The following is an 18,723-nucleotide window of genomic DNA, read 5'->3' as shown; positions in this document are numbered from 1 at the left end:
AGTAACATCTGCATCATATAAGATAAAATAATAAAGCATGCAATGTCATTTAAATGTCATTTCTGTTACAGTCTTTAAAATAAATCAGGTACTCTGTAGACTAAATTAGACAAAATATTGAAAGTAGTTGCTGTAAACAGTAAACATTTCAAAAAACAAACAAGGGAATAACTCATGAATGTCAAGCTGGTAAAAGAAGAAATTAGGCAAAGATCAGAATTTAATGCAAAAGAAATTATTTAAAATAAGCTGTTTGCTAGTTACAAGCTCAGTGATTATATTAGGACTCATCTAGTGAAGGACCAAATGAGAGCCTAGGCATAAGTTGTGGTCAGAATACTGTCACCCACACAGCAGTTCTCAAACTTGTAAGGTCCAAATGAGAGCAATAGCAGATAAACTTAGGGGTCAGCATCTCTGCAAGGTTTACCAGAATGTAGAACAGTTTGTCACAAGCTACCCAAATGTCACCAGCTCCTTTTTCTTTCTCAAGTTTGACTCCCAAAACATTTCCATTTATTGGGTTTAGTAGCAATGCAGCAGAGGTTTGGATTCATAGTTTTCCATCTCCTCAGTGGATAGTTAATTAGGGTTAACGAAGTCCACCTGCCCAGGTTTTTGCTGAAGGTATACCTGCCTTTACCCCTTATTTGGTTATTTATTTGGACTCACTATCTGAACAACACATGAAGGCCAGGATTTATACTGGTTGTCAGAGGCTTTTGCCATTTGAAGCATTTTAAAGGTACTGGGAAGCATGGTCAAGAGGCTTGAACTTGGCTTGGCTACCTATGAAGGGGGCTCGTGGCTCAACATCCGACTCAGGCAGAGTTGTGTGAGTGCAGATAGCTCTCTCCCCCACCCCCACCCCCCCCCCCACCCCCAAATGAGATTGGACCATAGCACTCAGAGCATGCTATAAGCATAAGCTATAGAAAAGATATATATATATATATATATATATATATATATATATATATAGAGAGAGAGAGAGAGAGAGAGAGTGCTTAAATCTATTTCCACTTCAGCAATAACAACCTTACAGTTTACTATATATGAAATGATGTATAACCATTTATCTAAGACATTTAAATCCTACCCTCCCTCCGCTCATCCTGCTCTTCTATAGACTTTTTTAAAAATAAAAATGTGTTCTTTCGAAACGCTTCCTTTAAAATTTAACATTAATATATAAGTAAGTAAATTATATAGATCAATGTTTTTAATACTTTATTTAAATCAGTAGCTGTGAAGAGTAAAAAATCATATTTAGTAGTGAAAATAGGGTATAGTTTAGTAGCAACACATGCTAAAAATTAATGACATCTCTACCATTAGATCAAACTGCACAGCCACCTTAAATGTTGATATAGTCATGGCAAAAGAACATTTTATATAAAAACATTACATCGTAGTGAAAAAGTGAATAAGAGGAAAAGTTTTTTTTTTAAAAAAAGACACACATGAGTATAAACACATTCTAAATCATTCTGCACAAGTTGCAGATGGACAGCATTCATGCCAAAGCAAAAAGGTCTAAACTATAATTGGATGGACATATCCATATGTCTGATAGTCCACTTCCTAAATTAACACCTAAAGGGAGGTAAGCAACAGAAGGCTTTCTCAATGGAGTCAGGATACAAACTGTCAAGACCTACCTCAAAAAATGTACATTGAATCAAAGGAAAATCATTGGAAAATGGACACGCACATTATACAGCATGCTAGTTTCATATTAAATATCAAAATAAAGATGTAATGACCACAAATGAACTATTCTAGATCAAACACAAGATTTCACAAGATTCAAGTTAAAGCCTGTGAGTGTGTGATTCCTGATTTTAAGTGATTGCTTCTTCTGATTAGTAAATATTTTAGTAATAAAAAGAATACATATCTATTACTAATTACTAGTAAGTAATAATACTATTACTAGGTGTAGATCTAGTCTAGTATTGTATACTAGTATTTTCACTCTACTCTATACTATAATAAGAGTCTATTGACTATTTTAGTATTTACTCATTATTATTTAGTAATTTAGACTTTTAGTTTAGTGAAGTTAGTTTAGTTAGTCAATTTAGATTTTAGAAATTAGATCTAGACTATTTTAAGTAATTTACTAGTCAAGTCACTAGTGACTAGAATTGATTAGTTTAGTTATGTCATGTACTTGTCTTATGAGGTTCGATTTAAAACAAAACTCACCCAATCGTCGCCATCAAACAAATGCTTTACTAGATATAGACCTAGATAAGAATCTAATAACGCATTTAAAGTCATATAGTCTAGGTCTACTCTGGTAAGATCTAGACATAGATCTAGTTCTAGATTTTAGATCTAGAATCATAAAGACACAGAACTGCTAAAAAATAGTTTTTATAAACCGGAAGTTTTGATCTGCTAATGGAAAAAAAAAGATAACTCTTGCCGAATATTTTCGTTGCTATTAGTAACTTTTAAGAGACTTCCTGTTTTGTATGGAGACGAGGCCTTTCTGAGTGGCAAAACTTCTTACCCAGCTTGAAAAGAAAGATGCCACAAAAACAACAACCCAAAGCTAAGGTATTTATTCGGGAATATCCTCTAAAAATCAAAGAGGCTGCACTTTGATGCACATATTGTGATCACTAGAATTTAGATCTTGTTTTTTTTAAATAAAGATAACTGAAAAAAATACAGAACTCAAAAGAAAGAATCAAAGATTTGTCACATTTTCTATTTTATTGTGTCCACAGAATTAACTAAATTGCAATGGTAAAATAGATTCTGATATTAGACTCTTATGTATCCTGAACGAAAATAAATAACAAATGATGATCTTTATTTTATTATATAGATCTAGATCCACCAGATCTTGCCCTTTTATAATATATTAATCAATGTCAATAATCATAATGATAGGGCCATGCTCCATGAATAATTTAATTTTAACTATTAATTATAATAGTTAATGAAAGGGGCATAGTTTTTTACCCCCCTTTTCACTAATTCTTAAAACCTTATAATCCTTTTAGTGTATAGATTAGATTCAACTTAAAACTAAATTTAAAAAAATAAAATACATACATCATGGCAACCTCAAAATTTGGATCTAATTGGCTTCTGCTCCTTTTCATCCCCCAGCAAGTAACCTATGAGACTTTATTAGAAGCGTTTAATTTCATTTCTTAATTTAATCCTGTGAGGTGATCTGGCTGAAACTGTTTAAAATTAGGGTTACCAAATGTCCGCAAAAGTAGGCTATTTCCTCCTTTTTGGGCTCATGTCCTCTATCCAGCTGGCATTATACTAAAGGCTTTTTCACTGTACTTTACTACAATGGCATATAATCTTTAATATTATTTAATTTCTGGCTTAAATATTAACACTTTCTTAACAAAAATTTAAAAGATTTAAAGCTTCACAGCATGAGTGGTTGATAAATGCACGTGAAAATCAAATTACAAGAAACACTGAGATACTCACTCTAATAGGTCTTCCCTGAATCTTAACAATCATCAGACAATTCAACTTCTGATGGCTTGGTTATATCCACCGGATGGAGGACAATAATATCCCAAAAGTCATCGCAATGTGCTCAAAAAAAAAAAATACACATCCTCCTCTCTGGGACCCCAATACAATGGGCATTGATGTTGACTACTGGGAAGACATATTATATATAGCCCTAGATCACACTGTAAGGCTGGAGATGTGACAAAGAAAGCTATAAACAGACAGACAAAAAAAAGCATTGGCATTATCTTTCAAAATGAAAAATAACTGGTCCCTCTACTACCAAAATAAAATTCCATGCCACCTTTAACTGCATTATATGAGGACAAGATTGTCTCTCCAGATTCCATAATAGGGCTGGACACTTAATTTATAGTCACATGAAAAAGTGCTCTATTAGATGAGTGATACTTGTTCTACTACTGCAAGAGGTCATTAGTGCTAGCAGTCTTCTTGTTCTTCCTCGTTCTCATTTTTATGTTGAAGGATTCAAATGACTAGAGCAATATTTGAGATGAACTGTGCAGTGGTTTTCAAATCAGGGAGCTCTCCAAATAGTTTCCTAATGCTAGTAGTAAAATAAAGAGGAGATGTGAATTATCAGATCAAATAAAGATTTCTGAAAAAGTTTGTGAAGAAAGGCTACAAAAAGGAATATGTGGCATCTGTGATACACATTCAATCTACATACCAAAAGTGTACTGAATATTTGAAAAAGAGATGGTACCATTCTAGAAATTCCAGTGCTTTTGCTAGATGCTCAAAATATATTAAAATATTGCTATGCATTCAGTACCTAAAGGAAAGAGGTATTGATGTCAACAATGTTAAATTATTAGACCAGTACTGCAATTGAAGTTATTTGCAGGACAGAGAGATAACACATTTTTTATAACAGTGCTGTTTGTATATACAAATCTGTTCTAATGAAACTTGTAACTCAGACTGACTCAAAATTTGTGAATTTTTTTTTTTATTCCTGGTCATAAATCCAATGTGAGAGTGTTTTTGCTGATAAATTAACTGTGGACATAAACGGAAATAAACAGTGTCTTGATTCATTGAAAAATATGTCCCTTATAAAAAATAAAAATATAAGCCTAGTTTTTTTATTGTTTTTTTTTGTCCTCCTTTGTAAAACTTTGTTCTCTTTTTTGTCCTCCTTTGGGTTCGAATGTGTCTGGTAACTCTATTAAAGTATGCAAGTTTACTCTTCTTTTATTAGAGTGGTTGCCTGGTCATGATGTATGCATGCTGAACTGTTGTTTGGCAATCTCGATGTTCCTGGGTTCAAACAAATGCCATCCCATTATCCTGCAGAACATCAGAAAAAAACATTTTACACATGAAAAACATCTTACAAACAAACATTGTTTGTATTATATTGGCTTGTCTTGGCTACTTATGAAGGGGGCTCGAGGTTTGACACCCGACTCAAGCAGAGTTGTGTTTACTGCATGAGCTCCTAAAGGCAGCATGAAAAAAACCTTCTCCCAGATACCCCCTCCCACTGGTCCACAAATGAGATTGAACCAAAGTGCTCTGAGCATGTTGTAAGCATGAAAGTAGAGCTACATAAAAGCTATAAATATTATTATTGTTATTGAATAGACTAATACATTAAAGAAAGTCAAGACTTTTTTGCTTGATCTACTGGGCTGCACTACTTGACCACCAAAGTGCATGTGCTCTCTACTTCACATGGCTGAAAATAAAACAAAAGTTCATGATTAAAGTTTTGTACTTTTGTGCATAAAATCATTTTAAAATTGGGCCTAAAGTCTTCTAACACAATTTTGATTATTTAAAGGCTTTAGTAATTCAAACATAAAATCACCTCAATGAAAAAATTCTAAATGGCAGCTGATGTGACTTTGAATTAAATTTTTTAATGCTAGAATTACCAAATGTGCTTAAAAAAAAAATTAGGCCAAATTTCTGCAATTCATTTTTTTTTTTTTAATTTTATTTAGCACTAAATTTGTTTCTTAAGACTTTTAAGTTTTAATCTCAATATTACAAAAAAATAATGAGTAACTATGATTTCTAAAACTATTTCCAGGCTAACCAATCTGTTGAAAGAAAAAGGTCAAAGAGAGGAGTAAGTCATTACAAAGCTTATATCAACTCACTTTGTTTGTCTGTCTGTCTAGTAAAAAGTGTGCACACATTATTTCTCCCACACCCATTCCTGGGTCAAGTTGAAACTTCGCACAATTATTCATTGACATAAGCAAGACATAAATCAATAAAAAAAAAGTAACCAATTAGACAATTAATTACTGGTAATTCATTATTTCTTTTAATAACAACAAGGAAAACTAATACTAATTAAATTTGTTGGGTTTATCCCCTAAAATAATGGTTAACATCAAATTGTTAAATAATTATCACCCATTCTCAAGTTAATACTTCAAACAAGAATGAGGGAAACAACTTGTACATTATGGACGGGGTTCTTCACCTTTAGATAAGCTTTGTTTATTTTGCTTGTTGTTTTTTTTTTAAATAAATTTAGGACTCATGAGCTATGTGACAAAGTTTTTACATTTCATAATGTAATTCCAAAGTGCAAATTCCAAATGTGATTTGGCTTTGAACATTAGCTGCATCTATTTTCTAATGCATAGCTGATATTAGATAAGATGTAAATAATTCAAATCATTATCATCAATCTTTCTCACCCATGTACTTCTCACAGTCATGATATCTTTATTCTGCTGACAATATTTCAGTGAGACAAACAAAAAAAGAGGGAAAAAATATTTTTGTCTGCTGCAGAGCTGTGCCTCATGACTTCCACTGTAACTTAAAAATGAAATACCTTAGCCAAACATAGTGTAGAAAACCATTGTAGTTTTCAAATACCAATTATAATTTTATTCTTTTTTTATAATTTAAAGGAGGATGACTTGACAGATACAGGTGATGCTGCAGAGCCAGATGATTGGATGCAGGTAAAAGTTCTGCATTTGAAGTTTTTTTGAAAGACCCAAAGCTAATCTTCAAATATTAACGTTTAAAACAATTTTATTTTATTAACACAACATTTGTTGGAAAAGGTAGAAAATCTAAATACTTCCCAAATGTTTTAAAATTTGAACTGATTAATTTATTTGCAGACTAAAGCCTTGGTGAAGCCAGAAGACCAGTTGGATCTTACAGATGCTGTTAGTATCTACTACAAATGTTTTAGTTTTGTGTATATGTTGTGTATGTGCATTATGCTGTATTTCACTAATACTAAAAATGAAATGTTGATCTGAAAATAATTTAAAACTAAATTTGTTTTAGAAAATGATATATTAGTAAATTTATAAATAGTGAATGCTAACTTATAAATACTTTTTTTTATTCTGCGCTTTAACATTTTTTTAAGGAATTAAAAGAGGAGTTTACTCGGATATTAACTGCCAACAATCCCCATGCACCCCAAAACATCGTACGCTACAGCTTCAAGGTAGATATATTGTTTTCTTTTCTTAAATTATCAACTGTTTAACGTTATCATTTTTTAGATTTTTACAAATTCTCTTTTCTTAGGAGCGACAATTTAAACAAATGTCCAGTGTTGACCAACTGGCTATTCATTTCTCTCTGGATGGGAATCTCTTACATAAGGAATCAGAAGAAGCTAGAAGACAGCTAAACAGATATGGGAAACAGTCTCAGGATAGTGAAGGTAGTTAACAATATGTATTTATTGAAGGCAGTGAACTATATACATCTTCTGAAGATAGTACATTTACATATTTAGTGTCTAATTTGATTGATACTATGGCGCTATAATATTTAGGACTTACTTCAATATAAGTAAAAGTAACTTAGTGTTTCTCAAACTTAGGCTAGGGACACCTCTGCTAGCACCCTATAACAAAAAAAATGTACATTCGTAAGATAAAAAATGTTGAGTATAAATTGATTCCAGAATCAGATTGACAGAAACAGTAAAATTCCTTCTTCAGAAATTTTGAATTCATTTTCTTGCAGACCTCTTGTGAAACCAGTATGAAAGGTCCTATTTAGAAGATGAAAGGATGTCACTTAATTTCGGAATTTGATTTGTTAAACGTTGGTATTAATGGGTGTGATTAATACTCAAAAGTGAATATTTAATTACACTGCAAATAAAAATAATTTTTTTGTCCTTAACAAAAAAAAAACAACCTCCTCCACATCTCTCCCCAAGTCAGCATTTCCTAGGTAGGCATGCCTTGCAGTTTCAAAAGTGCTATAGTAATCAATATATAAAGCTCCTCTTAGCTTAGTTCTGGGCTAAGCTGTAACGTATTATTATTACTATTTAGCTTATGTGAGTACTTCACCATGCTACTATAGCATGGTCAATGCACTAGGGTCTAAACCTTTATCATATTTCTCTTTTTTATATATAATCAAATTTAAGGATTTTGCAGTTTAAGTCTGTTTAAATGTCTTATACAAATAAGCTTGGAAGAAATGACTTAAAACTGTCCAATATTAAGATGTAAAAAACACCTTTCCATTGAGTATTTTTATGACATTTTATGCCATAATATAAAATGCATAAAATTATTAGGGAATTAAAATTTTGGATTAATAATTATTGAGATTGGAGACAGCCATTGTCCGCTCTTGGTGAATTTGAGTTATCTTTTTTCTTTTTGTCTGCTGGTTACCTCCCCCTTAACCAGATTGTTTTTTTTTTCATTTATAAAGATGCTCCAGAAATCAAAGAGGCAACTTCTGCTGCAGCTGGAATTACAGCTGTAGATGAAGGTGGTGATGAAGGTGCAGCTGATGGTGAAGCCAAAGAGGATGCAGGTGAAGACGGGGCAGCTCCAACTGTACCTAAAGCTAAAGTTAGATCTGTAGAAAAGAAATTAACAAATCAGTTCAACTTCAGTGAAAGAGCTTCACAGACATACAACAATCCTTACAGGGTGGGTAATTAGCTGATACAATATTTATTTAAATGAGTACACATTATAAGTACAATTATAAAAAAAATGAAATTTAAAAAAAACAAAAAAACTTTGCTTAGAAAATGAAGGAAGTGTTGTTGAATCATAATTAATATTTTAAAAAAAATTGCATTAATGTAAAGCAGTTCAACATTCTAAGTAATTATCAATAACCACAATATATTTCAAAAATAATAGAGATGCCTAAATGGTTGAATACTTTAGCACTGAGATCCATAACCCATCACAAAAATAGAGAAATATTTTTCTTTGAAATAATTTAAAATTAATTAAATCTTTTACAATTTTAACTTTTTTTTTTCATTTGTTCAGGACCGTGGCACTGTTACAGAACCCCCACCTAGAGCTTCCTTTGCTTCTAATGTCACTCAGTGGGAAATATATGATGCCTATCAAGAAGACTTTGAGAAACAGGTGCTTATTATATATACAAAGACCCTTTAAGACATTCCTTTTCGAAGAACATTTAGAAAGACCTATGTGTTCATTATAATTTTTAATTAAGACCTTTATATACATAATTTTTTTTTATATAAAAATTTAAACATATTTACTAGTTTGTACTTCTTTGTACTTATCTATAAATGAGCTCCATAAAGCCATCGAAAAGATAAAACAATATACATTCTCCTTTTGTTATACAACAGTTTGTTTTTCATTAAACCTTTACTCTTGTCAGGAAAAAACAAAAGAAAAAAAAGTTGTACCAGGCAGAAAGGATGAAGGCAGAACTAAGAAGAAGTTTACTATGTCTGAATCAACAGTAAGCTCATTAGTATATGTTGGTTTTTTTTTAGGCTGTCACCCTTTTGTAGGCCTTTTTTAAGCTACTACAATGAACTTCTGTACGGCAGATATAACTGCAGAACTATACTCATATAAATCTTATTTAATTTAGAGATTTAAAAATAAATAACACTATACTTAATTTGAGTTATCATAATAAAAACACTGCAAAATAAGTGATCAATTAATATTACTGATATTATAATGTTTCAGAGTGATGACATTACAAGGATTGAGAGTGCTGCGAAAATTGTTGAGCGCATGATAAACCAGAATACTTATGATGATATTGCTCAGGGTAAACAGACATTATACCATTAGTATTAATTAAATACTGTACTTTTGTCTAGTATGACATTTAAAATGATGATGAAACCTAGCAAAGCCATAATGAAAATGGTTAATGATAAGTAATATTTAGTTATTTTTAAGTTGTTGTTTTTTTTTATGACAAATAATGTTGGAAATTAGATTTTAAATTTGAAATATCTAATCAATTAAAAATATTGGATATGTAAATGATTGAAAATGTTTACCTAAACTATTTCTATAAAATTGTTTACATTAATGTAGCTTTTTTTTTTATAATTTAATGTAAGTTTATTTAAATTATCAGTTGAAAAGAATCAAAATATTTTTTTAAAATCAAGAAATCAACCAAATATATAAATTTTTATTATAATTTTCCTTTAAATAACATTTTTTAATTTCAGCAACATATGAGGAATCATTACATGAAGAAAACACCTGATTCAATTAGTATAAAATATTTTAAGACTATATTTTTCTGAGTTAGACATCTTTTCTCTACAGACTTCAAATATTGGGAGGATGTGTCTGATGAATACAGAGATCAAGAGGGCACACTGCTTCCTTTGTGGAAATTTTCCTTTGAGAAAGCAAAGAAATTGGCAATCACTTCTGTTTGTTGGTCACCAATGTATAAGGATTTGTTTGCAGTTTCATGTGGATCTTGTAAGAAGAATACATAAACTCTTCTAGCTTTAGCACTATCAGACCAGTGTACCACTTTTTGGGTGATTTCTTAAATGGTAGCCTACTATACATTCTGCCTATTTTATGAAGAATATTAGCCTCCATGTGTTTACGTTAAATTGGTGTGGTTTGATATGAAAAGGTGTAATAAACATAAAGTTGAAGGATATTTAAGTTGATTTAGACTCTTGGGAGTTAGAATTTAACTAAAAAGAATGCTTTTACTGTGAGGGATCAATTGATAAGAAAAATTGTGATTTTTTTATAGATCTAGAGCTTGAAAGATAGTAAGATAAGTGGGGTGTGACTTTCAGCAGTTTAGGTGTAGGGGACAGAATTTCAGGGGCTCAGGTCTGGTAGAGTTAAGTACCTTTCTTTTCTCTTTTACATTTCAAAATTTAATTTATAACATAATAAGACTTTGGCACACATTTGATCAACTCTTGTAATTATAATTGCAATGATATAATTGCCATTTAAATATCATTTAAATATATATTTATTTATTTTTATTTAATATGATCAATTGATGGTGCATGTTAGGGTTGCTATTGGAAAAGAAATCAATTAAGAAATAGTTTGTTTAAATAAGTATTTAGCTTTTGATCTGAAGGTCTTGGCTTTCTTGACTGAGATGTATACTTTGTATTGAAGGCCTGGATAAAAGTCTCTGTGCTCAGTCAGGAAAAATACAGGTGGCTTGTATTGTGCTAGTCATTCCACACAAATGCTAGCTGTCTTTTATTTACTTTCTTTAATTTACCTCCACACCAAACCCTCTTCCTTTCTCATCCTGAATTTGGACCTGCCATGAAGCTTTAGTATTTAAAAATAATTTAATAGTTGTGTTTTTATAATAAACTAGATAGATAATTACATGTTACAATGATCTAAATAACAGAAGGAAATACAATCAATGTCTAAGTTGTATTTATTTCTTATTTGAATTTAGATGATTTCATGAAACAAGGAAATGGTCTGATTATTTTCTGGACCTTGAAGAATCCCTCTTTCCCAGAATGCTACTTTGAGACTGACAGTGGAGTTATGTGCCTTGATATCCACCCCCAACATCCACATTTAATAGCTGCTGGTTTCTATGATGGCAGTGTTGCAGTGTTTAGTGCTGTTGAAAAGAAAGAAGGTCCCATTCACAGGTGCACTGCCAAAAATGGGAAACACACAGATCCTGTATGGCAAGTAAGTATATCATTATCTTTTATGATAATTATGATTAGGCCTACCTTATTATTTTTCATAGACTAATAATTGGTTCACATGGGAGAAATTTTTTAATTAATGCTTGCAAAATAAGTGGCATAATAAATGGTGGCTGCAAATTTGGTTGTTGCATAACAAACTATTTCAAATTCATTATTATAAAAAACTTTCTGAATATAGCAATTTTTATATAAGAAAACAATTTTAATTGTAAGTGTGTCACTCTAATAATAAGCCTCAAGGCCTAGGTTAATGTTGCTTAGGATGTATAAACAGAGTTTTAAGAAACAACTGAAAATTTCACATTGTACTAAAAATAATAAAAGGAGTTAAAAATAAGCAAGCATCTTTCCAATAGAAACTTCTTGTTACTTCTTGTACAATGGAGAATCTTATTAGAGAGGATATAAATACAATGGAAGACTATCAGCGAACTTCTTCAGGAATATGTTTCAACCTTCATATTAACTACTTGAACTAGAAAATATTATAGATATTTTAGCATATTCATAGGTAATAGTTATATAGTATAGAACATATGCAAAAGACAATAATTTCCTTACAAGACATCTGTTTGGTAATAGCAGGCTAAGATTAGATTCTTGTAAGCTGTTGTTGTATAAATATAAAATTTCAAAATTTATTTTTTTAGGTTCGCTGGCAAAAAGATGATGCAGACAATAATATGAATTTTTACTCAATATCTTCAGATGGACGCATTTGTCTGTGGACAATTCTCAAAGTAATCAAAATTTCTTAAATAGCGCCAACTAGAAAAAAAAATGAGTTGTACTTTAAAATATTAAAGATAATATTTTACTTTTATTTAAAAAGTGCTGTATGGTTACTGTGTATAATCTTTATATTTATATTAAATAGTTTGTCATATCTTGCCATATATTTCTGTAAAGTATAAAAATATACTTTAAATAAAAAGATATTAGTAATTAAGTAGTTACCATGTATAGTATTAAAAATCTTATTTTGATACATGTATTATTATTTAAGTGCATACATTTATTATAATTCTTTAAAAATTGCATTAAAAAGAAATTATTTTAGTTCTCCAATTTTTTTATAATAGAAACAGTCTGCAATGCTTAGTTGTAATAGTAAAAACATGTAAAGGAAGGAAGGAAGTTTTTGTTTTTCTTCAAAACATATAAAAATTTAATGTTGTTTTTTATTGTTGTTTCATCATTTGAATTATATATATATTTTTTTTTTGTTATTCTCTTAAACTGTTTAAGTATAACTTGTACTAATACGTTTGTTTTGAATTCATACAGAATGAAATGATATTTCAAGATGTTATAAAACTTCTTTTACCTGATGTATCAGCAGAAGGACCTGATGGTATTAAAGTACCCACAACAGGTAAGACATTTACTTTTTTTATTTGATTCCTTTTTCCTGTCAATATTGGAAGGCAGTGTATGTATGGATAACTGCATAGTCATGTGGTATGCATTTTGAATAGTTTTCAATTTGTTCCTAGTTGGCACGGAAGAGGGCAAATCATCCCCTTATGTCTTGTAGAAGGTTTGAGTTGAGATGAAATAATTTTCTTTTCTGAAGTAATGTCTGAAATGTATGTATTGACAGAACTTGACATCTCAGGGCTCCAAAGTAATATAGCACTTTAATGTCCAATAAATCACAGCTAATATTCTACAATTGACAATAACGTACCACTGACTGTACTTCACTTCAAAAGCTTTACCAAAGATAACTGCTCAGCTGTATCTTGTACCACAGTATCAAACTTCAATGGCCTCTCTGCTTTGTCCCAGACTTGCACTGGGTTCCACAGTTCTGGACTGACTTCACACACTGGGCTCATTGTGTCAGACTTGATCACAGATCAAGATCAAGACATCATTTCATACTTGTGAGGAGTCTTGGCTACACTTCTCATGGAACCATCATAATGCACTGTACATAACCACACTGCTGAACCACACTGAGCTGAACCACACTGCTGAACCACACTGAGCTGAACCAAGCCTTCTTTAGTGAACCATCTTAACTGTGACACCTTTGCATTTTATATAGGGTCCCCGCTGGTCTTCCAAAAACTAACAGAACATTATTTGACCATTCTGGTTGATCACATGACTACATAGGATGTGAATGGCCTGAGTTGTGTTCACTATAGATGTTTCTTGAAACTTTGCCAGTCATTACAGTTGACTGTCTCTATTCGTCATGGTTGACCACTTGTCTAACGCTGATCTGAGACAATTTGTGTCAGCTGGCTACACATCACCACCACAGTTTTAACAGTATACATCAAATATGAATTTTTAACTAGATTTGTTTTTATAAAAGTTTTCAAGCACTTGTAACACATGATTTTAAAAAGTTTCGTTCTTCCAACTAGGTTGCGGTACAGCTTTTGATTTCCATCAGCAGAAAGATTATTTGTTCCTAGTTGGCACGGAAGAGGGCAAAGTTCATATCTGCTCAAAATCTTACACAAGCCACTTTATTGACACTATCCATGCCCACAATATGGCTGTTTACAAGGTTGTACCTAAAAAAAACAACTAGATTGATTACATTCTTATTGTTATTTGCTTAATTATTCAATCACTTTAAAATAATTTCATTTTATTTTCTATCATTATTTTGATTTTCTTTAAATTTATATTTGATATTGTGTATTTACAGAGAAAAATAACTTAAGTGTTTAAAAAGAAAAAACTCTACTTAAAACCTAAATCTAAAGCTGAGTTATTCTTATAAAATTGTCTGTGCTTGCAAAAATTAGTTACATTCCTGTCTTCTTTTTTTTTAATTTTTTAAATTGTCTACTTCAGGTGTGTTGGAATAAATTTCATCCTAAAATATTTATCACATGCAGTGCTGACTGGACTGTCAAAATCTGGGAAATGCATGATCCTATGGTGAAACATGACAATAATGAAAACAGGTGAGAAATTGTGTTTAACTTTTATAAATTTTATTCTTTTTTTAATAAGTAAAAAAAAAGGGAGGTAACATTTAAAGGCTTCGCTTTAAAGTTTTTTGCAGTAGTTAGCTTAGCTTTCAGAAGACCTGTTGAGTTTTGACAAAGTGGACTCAATTTATCAAAGATATGAAGCGAAAATAAAGTTTATAAATCTCTTTTTGAGTTTCTACTACTCATAAAAGATTACATAATCTGCAGGCTACAATTAGTTTACCCAAGTTTGAAAGGAAAGATTGAATAATGAATCTGTACAGAATGGAACAAACGTTTTGCCATAGGAACCTAGCTGCAAAACTTGCATGGCATCAGCACAACTACTAAGCTGACACCAAAAGCTACTGATTACAAAATGACAAAATGAAGTCTTTGTTTCTGATGGCGATGAGGTGTAATGGATATACAGGAGTGAAATTTGAAAATTCAGATAATGAGATGGAAGCTCTGATAGAAATGGATACTTTTCTATCATTTCTGTTGATGCCATGATGAGAAATTAATTTTGGAAATTGTTAATTGATAAAAGTATTTTGTAAAATTCAAAATTTCTTGTTATGTTACTCTATGGGGGAAGTGGAGGAGAGAGATAGGGGGGTATTGAGCTTTATTATGATTTGTTACTAGGGGGAGGAAGTGGTACAAATGGTGATTTTTGGGCTGTACATAATATTGTAACGTTTCCTTATTTTTTTCAACTGAGAAAATATTTCAGTACCCATATTTTCAAACCCAAATGATATCTTAAAAATTTATTTGCTAATTGTATAACATAGGATATAGCAAATAAAAAATATGAGATTGCAGCTTTTAAAAGTTTTTTATTCCAATAGATGAATTTATTGCTGTTTGATACCATCATAAGAACAATAATCTGACTGAACTTAGTCTATCATTAAACTTTTTTTTTTTGGCATATGTCTGTCTGCAGAAAGCCTTTGTTTTCATTTGACTTAAACAACTCAGTTGGTGATGTGGCATGGGCACCTTATTCTTCAACTGTTTTTGCGGCTGTGACTTCAGATGGCAAGGTCAGTAAAACAGTCTAATTAGTTACAATCATACAAATAGCAAATTAGAATTATGATATGAAGATTTAGAAAAAAAGAAATATTATTACTAATGTTTAAATTGCTTTGTACTGTGCAGGCATTTGTGTATGATCTAAATATCAACAAATATGAGCCCCTGTGTGAGCAAATGGTAGCCCAAAAGAAGAAAACCAAACTCACTCATGTCGAGTTTAACCCAACATTCCCCATTATGATTGTTGGTGATGACAGAGGCTGCATTGTCAGCTTAAAACTTTCACCTAATCTGAGAAAGATGAAAGCTGTAAGTGTTTCTGTCATTTTTATATTTTTGGATTTCTATAACTCCATTCACTGGCTCATACATTATATCTAAAAATAAATTGAGGGAGCATCATTCAGATTTTGCTGTTTTTTTTAAGTCTAATAAAAAAAACAACTAAACTTATTGCTTTCTCTCTAGCTGCTATCACTTCCTCACTTAGAATATAATATATTGGTTATGTTAACTGATTTATTAAAATGCTATTTTGTGTTTGAAAATATATTACATAGACTTCTTTTTAAGTATTACATTTATCTGGCCTCTCTTTATTAGTCAAACATCATTGGGCAAATACTTTGGTTTACCATAGGAATGGATTGGATGTCATTGTTTTTTTTTTGTTTTTTTTTTGTTATTGTATAGGGAAAAAATTTCACTTTGAGATTTATAAAATGTTTGACTATCAAAGCCTATATTCAATGCATTCGATTTTTAAATCATTTAATTCAATGGTCATGACAATAATGTTTAATACATTTTAATTATAAAAGAACTTTTCAGTGTATTCTGAAAGCTTGTAAAATTAAAGATAAATTGACTCAGTAGCATGTTACAAAGCTACAATGAAGAAATAGTCTAAAAAAGAAGTAGCAACAAATTCATCTCATCTGTTCTTAACTTTAATTGTAGGGCTGCTGTGCAACAAAGTCCTTTCATTTTTTTCTAGTCAGAGCTGTAGCATGAGAGAGACTCTTTTGTTCCGTCATGTTGTCCGGCAAATTAACATTTAAAAAAAAATAAATAATAATTATGAATTTAGATACTGAATACTTACTTGCATTTAAAGACAGTGCTAAATTTAAAGCAGACATGTTTTAAAACAGATTATTTTTATTAGCATAAAAATGAAAAAGCTTCAGATATTATTTACTTCTGCATCTTTGCTTCATATTTTTGTCTTGCTTTGTTATCTTTAAAGGAGAAGAAAGGTGCCCCACCTCCTGATGAAGCCACCAAAATCCAGAGAGAAATAGAGAAACTGGATAAAATTCTTACTATGGTGCGAGAACAGCCAACATAAAGTATTACACACACTCTATGTACATTTGTGAGCAAGAAAATATATTTTTGTTGTTGTAGACATCAAGCATGTCTAGTGAGCAAGGAAATAATATTGTTTGTCTCATTAGAGCAACTTATTCTTTGATTTGAAATCATGAGTGAAATATTGCAGGCTAGCAACTATTCCAACACTTCATCATCTGAATGTTTTGTTGTTGTTTTTAATTTACAAATATAAACACAAGAGTTCAATTATACTACTGTTGCTAGAAATTTTTTATGAGTATAGTTCTAATACTTTAATCACTAATTTAATACAATAATGTATATAACAGACACACACACAACTTTATTTGACAACAAAATAAAAGAAAATGATTTGATTCTTCTCCTTGTAGCTTATAAAGTTACCTCTTTTCTAGCTCAGTTTAAAGTTTAATGAATGAGAATTTTTTTAAATTTCAATGTGCACTTATTTTTCTTTTTTTCCCCATAAATATACTAATATAATAATTTTTGCTGCAAAAGAAATAAGTAGGTCTTTGTCTTAATTACATATTAAGATGTTTTGATAAAAATCTAGATCTAAATAATCGTTGTGCTAATTGTGAACTTTAAAAAAAAAAAGGGTTGATGTTTGCCTTTATAGGGGAGATAATGTTTCTTTTTTATAACTAATGAAAAAAATCAGCAGTTATTCTTTTTCTTTTCTTTCAAATAGAATTGTGTGCTCACAAATTTAAACTTCATTACCTTAAACCAGTAATGCCTAATTCGGCCTACGGGCCATTTTAATTTCCGACCCTCGTGTCGCGTGCCGCACCAACGACAAAGTTACTAAAAAGAAATGAAATTGACCTGAAACTATTTGATTAGAAACATACACTAATGATTGGGATAATGGAAGTGAAGGGCCCTAATCTTTTTTACGGAAAACAGCTAAATTTCTCCATTTAGGTGAGCAAAATTGTAGCAAGCTTTACCACCGACTCATTTCTTGTCTCTTTTTTGGTTACTAGTCTACTAAATCCTTCAATCTATAGGCGTAGTTTAATATTGACAGCTTAAAGTAAGAATAATGTAATATTATTTCGTCATGCCGTCTATCTGTTATTGTTTTATTAAACAGCCAAAATTTCTTTATAAAACAAATGTGTTATTATCATGTTCCACAAAAAATTAAAGATCCATCTACTTTTCCTGGTAGATTCTACATTCAGAGGCCCTTGTCATTAACGCACAAAGGTTAAAGGTCATGGTAACACTAATAGAAATAGTGACGGCCCTAACGTAAGGGTTTTTTTCAACCTCGAATCTTTTTTTTATGAAGAGTGAATTTTCTACACTTTGTGCCGACGTTTCGGCGGGCCTGATAGAACCACTGGCGGGCCGTATTTTTGGGCATCACTGCCTTAAACTGTAAGATGTTATATTTTATTAGCAATATGTTAACATCATTCCATGTATTTCAAGATATGGCTTCAATATTGCTATTAACTAATTCATTGGTATGATCATTACAAACTAAATTCCACAATTATCCAGTTTTATTATGTACATTATTCATTCCCAATAAAATATTTTTGAATGTTTTAACTTAATTTGTACATTCATTTTTATTGTACTGTTCACTTCAGACCAAACAAAGTCCAAACTAGATTAGATTTATTTTAAAAATCATTTATTATTACGTCAGATTCTGAAAAAAAAAATCAATTAATAAAAAGATCTAGCTCTTTTTTAAGGTGTTCAAATGGGAAAGTTTGGTCTACACATGTTATCTACCAGTTCTAATGCTAGGGCAGGACATTTTTATTACACATCAAATTTCATCAAGCCATTGGAAGTCTTTCAAAATTAATTCACTCTTCACTTTGTATCACATTCACATCACACTGTAAAATTTTTAAAAAAATAGGCATTTAAAAA

At 30.9% G+C, this 18,723-nt stretch overlaps 2 protein-coding genes across 5 annotated transcripts in view; one reads left to right on the top strand and one right to left on the bottom strand.

Moving 5' to 3' along the window:
• The window catches only part of LOC106051477 (homer protein homolog 2-like), a 68,073-nt gene extending 65,681 nt beyond the window's left edge, over positions 1–2,392 (bottom strand). For all 3 annotated transcript variants that reach the window (XM_056011688.1, XM_056011681.1, XM_056011694.1), the window contains exon 1: positions 2,212–2,392. Coding sequence is in view for 1 of the 3 variants with exons in the window: in XM_056011694.1 (XP_055867669.1) it covers positions 2,212–2,225 (14 nt within the window). In the remaining 2 variants the exon portion in view is untranslated. The remainder of the gene's footprint in view (positions 1–2,211) is intronic.
• Positions 2,393–2,440: 48 nt separating this feature from the next.
• LOC106072646 (dynein intermediate chain 2, ciliary-like) lies at positions 2,441–18,699 on the top strand. 2 transcript variants are annotated; one of them, XM_013233063.2, is made up of 19 exons: positions 2,441–2,568; positions 5,564–5,602; positions 6,405–6,458; positions 6,624–6,671; positions 6,881–6,961; positions 7,045–7,183; positions 8,200–8,423; positions 8,778–8,879; positions 9,145–9,228; positions 9,465–9,549; positions 10,065–10,226; positions 11,200–11,447; positions 12,121–12,210; positions 12,758–12,845; positions 13,852–13,997; positions 14,291–14,403; positions 15,368–15,467; positions 15,586–15,771; positions 16,712–18,699. In XM_013233063.2, exons 1-19 carry the CDS (start codon positions 2,539–2,541, stop codon positions 16,811–16,813), a joined length of 2,121 nt encoding a protein of 706 aa, XP_013088517.2. In that variant the 5' UTR covers positions 2,441–2,538; the 3' UTR covers positions 16,814–18,699. The 2 variants fall into 2 exon arrangements, with proteins under 2 accessions (XP_013088517.2, XP_013088526.2); XM_013233072.2 differs by lacking the exon at positions 2,441–2,568 and adding an exon at positions 2,640–2,760.
• The last annotated feature ends 24 nt before the right edge of the window (positions 18,700–18,723 follow it).

The sequence above is a fragment of the Biomphalaria glabrata genome, chromosome 1 (genome assembly GCF_947242115.1).
Source record: "Biomphalaria glabrata chromosome 1, xgBioGlab47.1, whole genome shotgun sequence".
NCBI classification, from domain to species: domain Eukaryota; kingdom Metazoa; phylum Mollusca; class Gastropoda; family Planorbidae; genus Biomphalaria; species Biomphalaria glabrata.
The sequence above is the reverse complement of the archived record's forward strand: the minus strand, read 5'-3'. Positions and strand labels throughout refer to the sequence as shown.